Below are 13,927 nucleotides of genomic sequence, written 5' to 3'. Positions count from 1 at the left end.
AGGGTTTATTTTTTCTGTAGTGGGGAGATACTAAAATATACATTCTTACCCCCACTTTTGTTCACTATTGTCCTTTTCTCCTATTTCTATACCTTTGCACCATTCTCTGACATGCAGTGGGACAGAGCATAAGGCTGCAGTTTATTATTTATCCAAATTTCACATTAAATTAGTAAATGGATCATTAATGAAATATTGTTTAACTTTGAAATTCTTACCTTTTACATTCCAAAGAATGAAGAAAGTAGTGCCAGTGTTGATGATAATGATGATATCCATCCAGTGATGGAACATTGTAGAGCTAGATATACTAGCACCTGTAAATGTTTTAAATTTTAAGTTACTTTTGAACTTCTCTTAGAAAATTATTTCCATTTCAAACAAAGAAAATAAGTCTAGCTGCCTCTGCTTAAAATACAATTATTTATGCTTTCTCGATATTGGGGGACAGAAATTGGGAAAGAACATTAGAATAGGTGGAGATATAGAACTCTATTTTAGGTTCATCTAGGGTGCTGGCTAGAATGTAAAAAATATTGAGTACCCAATAACTACTCTTGTTCTCAAAGGAAAAGGGAAGTTAAATATCTCTTCAGTAACTGGAGCTCTTCAAGATGTGGTGTATGAATGAGTTTCACACCTGTTGTGCATCTGCTCCCTCCTCCGGAGACTAGAGCACTTCACTTAGCAGTGTTCATTGGTTACACCTGTAACTAGCCTAGCCACAAACGCATCTCCCCTCACCAGTATAGAAGGGGGGCAGAGTGACCAATTGAACTTCAGTTCCTTTGCCAACATCCTGTTCAAAGTATTAGACTCAGCAGTAGCAGGGAAAGGAGGGTGGATCGTGGAACACATATAGATAACACACCTCAAAGAATGCTAGTTACTGAACAGGTAAGTATCTTAATAAATTTGTTAGTCTCTAAGGTGCCACAAGTACTCCTTTTCTTTTTACGGATACAGACTAACACGGCTGTTACTCTGAAACCTTCTTTGAGTGTTTGTCTGTATGTGTTCAATGTCTAGTGATTCCCAAGTACTACACCATAAAGGAAGAAGGTACTGCAAGTTCAATTAAATAGAGATTTTAAAACAGTCATAGAATATCAGGGTCATCTAGTCCAACCCCCTGCTCAAAGCAGGACCAATCCCCAATTTTTGCCCCAGATCCCTAAATGGCCCTCTCAAGGATTGAAGTCACAACCCTGGGTTTAGCAAGCCAATGCTCAAACCACTGAGCTATCCCTCCCCACAAACAGCTCTTGCAAATTGAGTGTCTGCACATGATGCCCTCACAACAGAGCTATGTTTCATGAAGGTATGTACATTAACACAGTTAGCAAACCTACACATATTAACTATAGGAACACTGAGAAACGAGGCTGTAGGGGCTGCCTACACCCGGGCTGAATGTAGCCTAATGTTGCTGGGGAGCTATAAATTTTATACAACCTGGCACCAACCTAGAAATTCACTGGTTTGAAATTGCCTGATCCATAAGGTATGTCTAGACTGTAGCTGGGGGCATGATCCCCAGAACAGATAGAGAGGCAGGCATTAGTTCTATGCAACCTGGCATGATAAAAATAGCTGTGTGGCTGCTGCAGCACAGGCTAGCTGCTTGAAAATGAACCTGTCTGACCCCCTAGATACATACTTATGCGGCTAGCCTGAGCTGCCACACGAGCTGCCATGGCCACACTGCTATTTTTATTATGCTAGCTCAAGGGGCGCAATCACATGTCTTTCTCTATGTGCTGGGAAGGATGCTTCCAGCTGCAGCGTAGACATACCCTTAGGTCTTTCAGCAATAGAAACAAACAGCCTAGGGAATGACATACATGGATTTGTCCTATATTTATAAAATGACAAGGGCTCTAGGACACCTAATGTGTGCAGTGCTGCTTCACCCTGATTGAACGTGGTTTCATGAAGAACAGAAATAAAGGTATGGATTTAATTATGTGAAAATCAGACAGCACGTTAGCAATACATTTAGGATGTGATCCAAGAGTAACCTTGTCTGTGGAAAACCAAATACAGCAACTCTGCCATAAGTGTTTGCAATTCATTCACCCTACACACCAATGTAAAGGCCATGAGGAATACTGCCTTATGGACAAATGCAACAAGGAAGAGGAACCCAGTAGTTCAAAGGAAAGACCCATTAGTCTGTATGTACAACACTGAGATCCCACAAAGGGGTAAGATGCTGCACAGGGGGAAAATTTTAGCAAGTCCCTTAAAAAAAGAATTGATCGAAGGATAAGAAAAAAATGCAATGTCTGAATTGACAGATGATGAGCCATGATTATAACTGAATGTAAACACAGAGAACTAATCAAAAGACTAGAGGTTTTCAAAGATAAAAGGTAATCAGTACTATCAGGATGGAATCATCATGTCTATTAGAGAAAGTTTGCATGTTGACCAAACAGAAAACCTTTTTATTTTTCCTTGTAAGTACTCCTAGTAGGAGGCTTCCTATGTTCAATCTATATCCACCAAACATCAAACAGAAAAAAAGGTTAAAAGTGGCCCCATTGTTCTGACTGAACAAATCTACATGCAGTGAAAGAGGTATCGGAGTAAGAACCAACAGTGTACTGAGATCCTGGACCGAGTAATGTCTGGAAGAAACTGGAGATATCAGGGGGAAAAAAAGGCTCAGTCTTGTTTGATTTTCCTCAAAACTGATGGAATTCAGGAATCAGAGAGTGAGCATAGAACAAACCCTGAGTCCTTGGAATAAAAGGTATCCCCTTGACAATGCAGGCTCTGCCTCCATTTTGAGCAGAAACTCACATAGTTCTTGCTAAGCTTGGTGATGTATCATGTCGGTACACCCCATTGATCAAATACAGAGTTGATTGTGTCCTTTATAGTCCATTTGGGGTAAATCTTGAGGAATGACTGCTTAGACAGTCTGCCAACAAATTGTGAAGGTCTGGCAGTTGAACAACAGACATTGATATTCTATGCCAAATAGTCCAGTTCCCCAAAAAGAGCACTTCCCTATATAAGAGAGTGGATTTGCTTGTTCATATGAAAAACTGACACAGTTTTGTTGGTCATAATCAATATATTGTCCTTCAATATGAGAGACAAAGGACCTTGGACAGTCTGAATAAGGGTTTCTGAATCTCTGCCATTCACCAAAGAAACTGTTGGTACAATTTATAATCACCAGGAGGCTAAATCTGAGGTGAAACAGTAATTTCATCCAATGATGAAGGGGAAGTCTGTGTCAGGATAACATCAACACCCTGATGCTGGGTAACGTCCTCAGAGGATGCAGTGCCCTGGCCTGCTGAGGTAATTGCTGATGCTCAAGTACATTATAAGAAAAAGTGGAAAATTCAAAACTGATAAAAGGAAATATTTGTTCATAAAATGTGTGATTATACTGTAGAACTTATGGCTACATGCTGTTGTTGAGGCCAAGAACTTAACAATATTAAAAATGATTAAATATTTATACGGTTAACAAAACATATCAGAGTTATCATACAATCAGATAAATGCATGGCTGAAAGGTACATTGAGAAGCCATCAAATCCAGCCCCCCGTGCTGAGTCAGGACCAAGTAAATCTATACCCTCCCTGACAGGTGTTTGTCCAACCTGTTCTTAAAAACCTCCAGTGATGGAAATTCCACAACCTCCCTTGGAATCCTACTCCAGAGCTTAACTACCCTTTATGATTAAAAATGTTTCCTAATATGTAACCTAAATCTCCCTTGGTGTAGATTAAGCCCATTACATCTTGCCCTACCTTCAGTGGACATAGAGAACAATTTATCATTATTCTCTTTATAGCAACCCTTAACATATCTGAAAAGTATTATCAGTTCCCCCTCTATTCATTTTTTCTCAAGACTAATGTACTACAACTAATTGTGGAGTTCAGTGATTACTCAGTGCTTAAAGTGCTTGCAAGAGTTTTGCTTTATCATCTGTCTGGATCCAACTGACTGTGCTAAATGGCAAGATCTTCACAGCTCCTTCCCCAGACAGTCTGGGACTCTCAGCCTTTAAAGGGACAGTCTCCCTATACCACAACATTCCTTCCAAACAAAAGTTCATAACAATAACCCAACATAAATATAATTACTCATAATTAAATATTGAAACCCCCAATATTAACATGGCACACAATTACTAACAATGTCCAATTTGTCTGTGAGGTGCCCTGTGCTCTTGTTTGGCCCTGTGGGTCTTTCCTGGAACATCAGAATGACTACTGCCTAGAGGCAGAAAGTCTACTTGTTCTGGTAGGTCCTTGTCCTGGGATTCCACTGTCTCATCCTACTGTGGTTGTTTCCTGACTGAGACCATCTTGGGCAAAATAGTGGACTGCTTAGCTCCATCCCTTCTGAGATTTGGAGTCTGTCACCTAATTCTCTGGAATATTTGTCCTTCTGGAGTGACAGCCTTGTACAAACACAGAAGTACCTCCTGTGACACCTCTGCTGTTTGCTACCATTGCTTCTCATCACAGATATGCAAAGCATCATTTTCATGTGGCAACTACCAGGGACATCAAATCATATTGTTGTTGTTTTGTTTTGTTTTGCCTTACCTGTCTCTTTATGCATGTGCAAATCCCTAGTGACACTGAGAAAAGTTTCTAATAGCAAAGGCAATCTTGTTTTCAGTTTTCTGTTGTGAATGGCAGCAGGAATCAACCAAGGATTCACTGATGCTATTGTGTAATTTAACAGTGTTAAATACAAATCAAAGTCTTAGACTATGTCCACACTGCACTTTCATCGGTAAAACTTTTGTCGGTCGGGGGTGTGAAAAACACACCCTGACCGACAAAAGTTTTACTGAAAAAAGCGCCGGTGTAGACAGGGCTTAGTCAGCTACTGCCCCTTGTTGGGTGTAGTTTTATTTTTGTCTGCAGCAGAGCTCTCTCCTGCTGTCAAAGAGCAGCTACACTGCGTACCTTACAGCAGCCTGACTGTAGCGGCACAGCTGTGCCGCTGTGAGTTACGCAGTGTAGATATAGCCTTACTCTTCAGCCTTTTCCAGTAAGTGCTTTACTATTCTGACAACATTTTCCGTCAACCCAATAATTCAGATTAGCTTTGACATTTCTATCTTCTATTTTAAGAGACACAACAGAATAAAATGCACAATTCATCCGATCTGATGTGGGAGACATGATATATACACTATTAGCCCAGTCTTGTTCTCTTTGTGGTCAATGGTAAGCACGGATCTTAGGGTGAGCTGAGAAAGACCCTACAGCTATCTTTTACCAGAATTGAATTTAGATTAAATGAGTAGAGGTGGATGACATTTTTCAGATGAACAAGTTTTATTACCTGAAAACTGCAGTTTTGGAAAATCCAAAAATATTTGTAAATTCATGTCAAGTTCAGTTCCTCCCTCTTCTTGGTGTTGTCAAAGTTCCTTCCCCACTTTGAACTCTTGGGTACAAATGTGGGGACCTGCATGAAAGCCTCCTAAGCTTACTTTTACCAGCTTAGGTTAAAACTTCCCCAAGGTACAACCTATTTTACCCTTTGCCCTTGGTTTTCCACTGCCACCACCAAATGTTTCTCTGGGTTCCTGAGAAAGCGTTGTTTGGAAACGTCTTTCCCCCAAAGAATCCTCCCAACCCTTGCACCGTACTTCTTGGGGAAGGTTTGGTAAAAATCCTCACCAGTTTGCATAGGTGACCACAGACCCAAGCCCTTGGATCATAGAACAATGAAAAAAAGCATTCAGTTCTTGAAAAGAAACATTTTAATAGAAGAAACAGTAAAAAGAAAAGGATCACCTCTGTAAGATCAGGATGGTAAATACCTTACAGGGTAATTAGATTCAAAACATAGAGAATCCCTCTAGGCAAAACTTTAGGTTACAAAAAGACACAGAGATAGGAATATTCATTCTATTCAGCACAACTTATTTTCTCAGTCATTTAAAGAAATCATAATCTAACGCATAGCTAGCTAGATTACTTACTAAATTCTAAGACTCCATTCCTGTTCTGTCCCTGGAAAAAGCCTCACTCAGACAGACACAGACCCTTTGATGTTCTCCCTCTTCCCAGCTTTTGAAAGTATCTTGTCTCCTCATTGGTCATTTTGGTCAGGTGCCAGCGAGGTTATCCTAGTTTCTTAACCCTTTACAGGTGAAAGGGTTTTTTCCTCTGGCCAGGAGGGATTTAAAGGTGGTTAGCCTTCCCGTTATATTTATGACACGCCCCCCAAATCACAGCTAGGGTGAAACGCTGGCTGGGATTTTTTTCTGGAGCTCTAGGAAAAACAGAATTAATAAGACACATGCACCTCTAAATATACTACCAAGTATATAAAGACTAACAATATTTTCCACATCTCAAGGATGATTTTAACCAGTTGATTCTGGGAAACTTTCACAGGAGAGTGCATCAGCCACTTTGTTAGAAGCTCCCGAGATGTGTTGGATGTCGAAAGCAAAATCTTGGAAAGCTAAACTCCACCAAATAAGTTTTTTGTTATTTCCCGTGGTGGTATGAAGCCACCATAGCGCAGCATGGTCGGTTTGCAGGTGGAAACGCCGTCCCCAAACATATGGGCGTAGCTTTTCCAGAGCTTAGAAAATGGAGTAACATTCTTTTTCACTGACTGACCAGTTGCTTTCCCTCTCAGACAGTTTTTTTGCTGAGAAACACTACAGGGTGGAATTCTTGATCCAGTCCTTTCTGCATTAAAACTGCTCCCACACCACGCTCGGACGCATCTGTGGTTACTAGGAACGGTTTGTCAAAGTCTGGGGCCCTTAGTACAGGGTCAGACGTGAGTGTCGCTTTAAGCTGGTTAAAGGCCTTCTGACACTCTTCGGTCCACTGAATGGCATTTGGTTGTTTCTTTTTGGTTAGGTCTGTCAGTGGGGCGGCGATTTGGCTGTATTGTGGTACAAATCGCCTGTAATATCCGGCCAAGCCTAAGAAGGATTGGACCTGTTTCTTTGACTTTGGGACAGGCCACTTTTGGATAGCATCCACTTTGGCCTGTAAGGGGTTGATAGTTCCTTGACCCACCTGGTGTCCAAGGTAAGTCACTCTGTTTAGGCCTATTTGACACTTCTTAGCCTTAACAGTTAGTCCTGCCTCCCTTATGCGCTCGAAGACTTTTTGTAGATGTTCCAGGTGTTCTGCCCAGGAATCCGAAAAGATGGCTACATCGTCAAGGTAGGCGACTGCATATTCTCCTAATCCTGCTAGGAGACCATCTACAAGTCTTTGGAAGGTGGCGGGTGCATTCCGCAGCCCGAAAGGGAGTACATTAAATTCATACAGCCCGACATGTGTGGTGAAGGCTGACCTTTCCTTGATGGATTCATCTAGCGGTACCTGCCAGTACCCCTTGGTTAAGTCCAAGGTAGAGATGAACTGGGCCCATCCCAGTTTCTCTAATAGTTCATCTGTGCGTGGCATTGGGTAGTTGTCTGGGCGAGTTACAGCATTTAGCTTACGGTAGTCCACGAAAAAACGTATCTCCCCATCTGGTTTGGGAACTAGAACCACTGGAGATGCCCATGCACTGCCAGAGGGGCGGATTACACCCATCTGTAACATATCCTGGATCTCCTGTTCTATAGCAGTTTTAGCTTGAGGAGACACCCGGAAAGGTTGGGCTTTAATTGGGTGAGCATTACCTGTGTCAATGGAGTGGTATGCCCGTTCAGTCAGTCCTGGGGTGGCTGAGAACGTTGGCGCGTAGCTAGCGCACAGCTCCTGTATCTGCTGTCACTGCATATGCCCAAGGGTCATGGAGATGTTCACCTCTTCCACACCACCAGCACTTTTCCCTTCATAGTAGACACCGTCAGGCCACTCAGCGTCATCTCCTCCCTGGGCTGTAAACTGACAAACTTTTAATTCTCCATCTCCAGTTCATGCTTCATTTCTTTGTCCCTTGCCTCCATTTCGCTCCTGTGGGCAGCCTCCATTTCTTTTTCCCTGGCTGCATGTACATCCATCTCCATCTGCATGAGTTCTATCTGTCTTTCATATTCCTTTTGTTTTTCCTTAGCTTCAAATCTGTCTAATTCCAGCTTTTGTTGAACCGTGGAGTCTGTCATCCTAACCTCTCTGTTTTTCTAACTTTACACCCGAGAGTTAGACAGAAAACCAAACCAAAACAAAAGACTTGGCTTGTAAAATTTTGCTGTGCTGAATATGATACCTATATTCTCTGATAGTGATTGTCAGCCTACAGAAAAATCAAAAAAACCCTTAACACCTTTGTCACCAGGCAAATAGGCAGAAAACCCCCCTATTTACTTTTACGGGGAAAAAAACCTCAGGTTTGTGAAGATTTGTGAATTTCCCTGCAGGAGGTTAACTATTCTGCCTTCAGGCAGAGAAAACCTGCAATTCACAAAAGATAATCCCCTTTTGTCTCTGCTCTGGCCCCAAAGCAAAGCAAAATGCCTCCAGCTATTCCCAGTTGGAAATCTGCTTTCTAGCAGCCCAAAGGAAAAAAAAATATTTCCTTTTAAAATCTGTGTTTCTGGTTCAAAAAATCTCAAATTGATCTCAAAATGATTTCAGGTTAATCCCACTACTCTGCCACCATGTCAAGGTTCCTTCCCCACTTTGAACTCTTGGGTACAAATGTGGGGACCTGCATGAAAACCTCCTAAGCTTACTTTTACCAGCTTAGGTTAAAACTTCCCCAAGGTACAAACTATTTTACCCTTTGCCCTTGGTTTTCCACTGCCACCACCAAACGTTTCTCTGGGTTCCTGAGAAAGCGTTGTTTGGAAACGTCTTTCCCCCAAAGAATCCTCCCAACCCTTGCACCGTACTTCTTGGGGAAGGTTTGGTAAAAATCCACACCAATTTGCATAGGTGACCACAGACCCAAGCCCTTGGGTCTTAGAACAATGAAAAAAGCATTCAGTTCTTGAAAAGAAACATTTTAATAGAAGAAACGGTAAAAATAAAAGGATCACCTCTGTAAGATCAGGATGGTAAATACCTTACAGGGTAATTAGATTCAAAACATAGAGAATCCCTCTAGGCAAAACCTTAGGTTACAAAAAGACACACAGACAGGAATATTCATTCTATTCAGCACAACTTATTTTCTCAGCCATTTAAAGAAATCATAATCTAACGCATAGCTAGCTAGATTACTTACTAAGTTCTAAGACTCCATTCCTGTTCTGTCCCTGGCAAAAGCCTCACCCAGACAGACACAGACCCTTTGATGTTCTCCCTCTTCCCAGCTTTTGAAAGTATCTTGTCTCCTCATTGGTCATTTTGGTCAGGTGCCAGCGAGGTTATCCTAGCTTCTTAACCCTTTACAGGTGAAAGGGTTTTTTCCTCTGGCCAGAAGGGATTTAAAGGTGGTTAGCCTTCCCTTTATATTTATGACAGGTGTGGAGAAAGAATATGAAATTAGGTCTCTCATGTTAGAGTCAAGTGCCCAAAACTCTGAGCTAGAAGTATTTTGCTGTGTGTGTTTCTCTCAGTTTTTCCTGTTGAAGCTCCTCCATATTGTATAAAAAAATTAAATATTGCTTGGAGCAAGGACCTGAACATAAATAACCCATATCCTAATCAAGTGCCGTAGATATCAGGCTCCAGGGTCATTCTTTTGCCTCTGCTCTCTCTCACTCCTTTTTTCTCTGGTCCTATGGCTACTGAAGTAGTGTATACAAAGTGGAATAGCTTCATTCAAAAGGAGATATTGAGAAAGATTCCTCCCTGACTACTCCATAGCCCAGTAGATCAGCCACTCACCTGCAATGTTAGAGATCCCTGTTCCAAAGGCTAGTCAATTGTTTATATTACATGGAGAAGCTTGAACAGGAGATAGGGAGACCAGTTCATGTCAGGATATCCTATTGCTTTAGATGCTCTTTTACAATGCAGGAGCCATATCAGAAAGGAAATTTGTTCCATTTTATGATTTAAGATTCTAAAATAAGATATTCTGAGACTAATATGTGAGATTAGTAGGAGAGAGAGCAGTCAGGTTTGGAGGTATAGATATATTATCTTTTCACCTATCACCTGGTGGACTTTATGGTGTTTCTGCCTCTTCTCAATTTTTAAGGTAAAACGTCTGGATGGAGTATTTTATTATTAATTTATATTTTTTGGATATTTGTTGGATTTGTTTTAGTCATTCGCACTTTGGGGGTGAGAGAAATACAGTTCTCAGAGACAGTGAGCAGAGGAGAGGCTAGGAATTTCAATTGCCTAACAAGTCTGAGCTTGAGACCCACCCCAGCTTGGGGACAAGGACAGAGAAGAAAAGAAGAGGGGTTACTTGACCAGAAGTCTAACTGGCATGCCAGGGCCCATCAGCTTGCACATGGCTGGAACTGCCCAGACATGAAGTGAACATGGCAGATAGGAATAGGTCACATTCTCCCTGTCACTGTAATTTTTACATGTACCTGTTCACCACTGGAGTTAATTAAAAGGGCAGGAAATGGCACCCCACTGATCGGTAGGAACAGGCTAAACAAGCTTAAATTGGTTGGGACGGTAATACAGCATCACAGAGAAACAAAGAACTAGGTCTACCTCTCAGAAAATTCCAGCGAAGTGGTTTTTAAGATCTAAGTTAAATACTAGATTTGATTTATTTAGACCAGACTTTCCAGAAACACTCAAGGAAAGACAACAAACAGTGAAAAATACACAACATAAACCTCCCAGGTATTTCTGTCTAGGGCAGAGAGTGCTGGTAAGAAACTGTGGGGGAGGAATGGAGTGGGGAAAAGGTGTAGGAAAGCAGGTATTGGGATAAGTTACATATCTGGTAGAGGTACAATGGGGGCAGAAGGTAATGAAAAGGCCCATCAATTGGATGTAACCAAATAAAAGTTCATCCTGGTTATAGGACGCATCCACTGAAGCTACTAAAGATGATTGTAGGGTTCATTGGCCAGAAGAGGAGGAGATGGTGCCAGAAAATGGTGTCCCACAGAGGCAGAACAAGAGTGCTGCTGCTGCGGGTGATCCCATCGGTATACCCAAGTAACACAACAAAGCTCAGGTGTTACTTTCTCCCCCTCTCACGCACCACTGCCACAGTGGAATTGCAGACCCTTCATAAGGCTCAACTGGTGAGGTTTTTTGATTGTTTGTTAATTAAGGAATTACAAGGGGAGGAATGCTATCACCCTGGTCCTTCTTGCAGGGTAAAGGGCAGAAAGGAAAGGAGAATAAAGCCCCTCTGAAATCTGCCTTGAGATAGATATTTCCATTGTTGTTAACTATGATCTAAGGTATAAAAGGAGCAACATCCCTCAAAGAGCCATTCAAGAAAAGAAATATGAAGTCATCTTCATACAAGGGAAAGAAGCAGAAATGGGTGCACAGAAAGCACTGTTTCTTTGCATCTCATTGTTAATGGTTCACTGTTGAGGCTGCTTTATAGAAGTTTGGGGGAAGCAATATGTTTTAGGTATTGAGTGCAGATGCCATTGTTAACCTTCCTTCCAGGAACCATATCTTGCTGGTAGGGTCACACAGAGGTTTTGGGGGGCCTGGGTCAAAATCTGAAACTGACACCCTATACCCTTCCATGAAATCACTGAGGGAAGGCTCCAGGAGTTGGGAGCAGGCTGTAGAGTGAGCCTGCACTCACCCCACAGTAGCAGCTCCTTCCCTGTGGGGTTGGGCTCAGCCTTCCCCTCTGGGTGTTGTAATTTGGCACACCGGATCACAGTGCCACTCAGGTTTGGTTCTGATGGAGGGATGGCTGAGCCAGATCTGAATGGGACTGTTACCCTGTGTCCCCGTTCACAATGTAATTCATTCAGATTTGACCTGACTGATGGTAAGGCAGCTGGGCCAAACCTGAGTGGCGCTGTTAATCCATGTGCCAGGTTGCAATACCACTCAATTTGAGGGGAGTCTCTCAAATGGGGAGCCTATTTTGCCCCTTCCTCCAGGTGGTCCTGCTTTCTGGGCTCCTAATGTGGCATCATAGCTGGGGAAGCATTATACGATCTGTGTGAGGAACAGATTTAACACTCAAACACTCAGCTGTGTTTCAGGTCTGCACGTGATATGGACACTGTTTAATTTATTTCTGAAAGGTTCCTTGTAGATTAGTAAAATCCTTTATTCCAGTCTGATTTGGTAGCTATGCACACATACTTTGCACAAGTCTATATGATAACACAAGGTGCCAGGCAGTGGAGAATCAGCTCCACAATGCTGACATCCCACAATCACCCTCCTAGCCTCTTTTGCCAGTTCCATCACTAACAGCATGGCTGGCTGATATGACCAACTAATATCACCTGCTCTCACCTACTGTGCATGCTCACCCCCTCTGCTGGTCTATGAAAGCCTCGGAGGGAACAGTAAGGTGATAACTGTCTTCCCAGCAAGCTACTTAATAAGTCTCAGGCATTGTTCTTGTAAAGAAGCCTGACTGTGTCCCCTGCACTAGATGGCCATTGTCCCCAGATTGCAGAGAGCTGAGGGTTTGCTTTTTTCTGTAGTGGGTAGATGCTCCATTATACATTCTCACCCCCACTTTTATTCACTAATGTTCTTTTGTCCTATTTCTATGCCTTTGCTCTATTCTCTGCCCTACAGCGGGACAGAGCAAATGGCCCCCTATTCATTATTGGTGCAAAATCCACATTAAATCAGTGAATGGATCACTAATGGAATACTGGTGAATTTTGTAATTCTTACCTTTTGATTTCCAAATACGATACAGAAGGTAGACAACGGTGCCAGTGCCAGTTCCAACGATGGTGATTGTGCTTATCCAGGGGTGCGATTCTACCAAGCTAAGGATGTTAGAACCTAAAAATGTTTGCAATTTTCAGTTATATTTAATCTTCCTTTAAAAAATTATTTTCATTTTAAACAAAGAAAATAAGTCTAGCTCCTTGTTCTACTTTAAAAATAAGATTGTTTATGCTTTCTAGGTATCAAGGGATAGAAATGGGAGAGAACATTAGAATAGGTGTAGATCTATAACTCTGTTATAAGCTCATCTAGTGAGCTGGCCAGAATGAAAATATATTCAGTACCCAACATCTACTCTTATTCTCAAAGAAAAAGGGATGTTACTGGCCTGTTTGAGGCAGGACTGTCCTTCAAGTGAACGCTTGCATATTAAACTCCTACTCTACCCAGCAACACTTTAGTTCTGTCTCTTATCTTTTTTCATACTAACAAACTCATCTGGCTGAGCAGAAGCAACACACAGTGTCTTTGTTCTTTGTTCACACATATTAGTAAGGACATAAGATTATCAAAAATCAAACCCAAAATTCTGTCTCAAGCTAACAACAGGCTTATATACTATCAAGCTACTACAGCAATTACAAAACATTCAATTTGTAAATACCTGTAGGATGAAGGGGTAATCATTAGCAGTTACTCAGAACAAATTATGCCAAACCAGGTTGATTTCCTTCTTTGACTGCGTAACTGGTTTGGTGGATAGGGAGAATGTGGTGGACATAATATATCCAGAGTGCAGCAAGGCTTTTGACACAGTCCCACATAGAATTATAGAATATCAGGGTTGGAAGAGACCTCAGGAGGTCATCTAGTCCAATCCCCTGCTCAAAGCAGGACCAACACCAACTAAATCATCCCAGCCAAGGCTTTGTCAAGCCAGGCCTTAAAAACCTCTAAGGATGGAGATTCTACCACCTCCCTAGGTAATCCATTCCAGTGCTTCACCACCCTCCTAGTGAAATAGTGTTTCCTAATATCCAACCTAGACCTCCCCACTGCAACTTGAGACCATTGATTCTTGTTCCCCCACATGACATTCTGATAGGTAAGCAGGAGAAATGCAGGCTTGGCAGAATTGCCATTAAGTTGATACAAAATTGATTAAACAACCATGAACAAAGAGTAACTATTAATGGAATGTTTCAGAGTAGCAGCCGTGTTAGTCTGTATCCGCAAAAAGAAAAGGAGG

The 13,927-nt window shown here is 41.9% G+C and overlaps 1 protein-coding gene across 1 annotated transcript in view; it reads right to left on the bottom strand.

Annotated features, from left to right (window-relative positions):
* Positions 1-13,927, bottom strand: part of LOC141976806 (uncharacterized) — a 117,920-nt gene that overhangs the window by 62,765 nt on the left and 41,228 nt on the right. Inside the window, exons 6-7 of the mRNA XM_074937970.1 lie at positions 12,679-12,792; positions 219-317 (exon numbers count right to left, since the gene is read on the bottom strand). Coding sequence (XP_074794071.1) covers positions 219-317; positions 12,679-12,792 — 213 coding nt within the window. The remainder of the gene's footprint in view (positions 1-218; positions 318-12,678; positions 12,793-13,927) is intronic.

The sequence above is a fragment of the Natator depressus genome, chromosome 23, assembly GCF_965152275.1.
Source record: "Natator depressus isolate rNatDep1 chromosome 23, rNatDep2.hap1, whole genome shotgun sequence".
NCBI classification, from domain to species: Eukaryota; Metazoa; Chordata; order Testudines; family Cheloniidae; genus Natator; species Natator depressus.
Note: the sequence above shows the minus strand (reverse complement) of the source record. Positions and strands in the feature narration are given on the sequence as shown.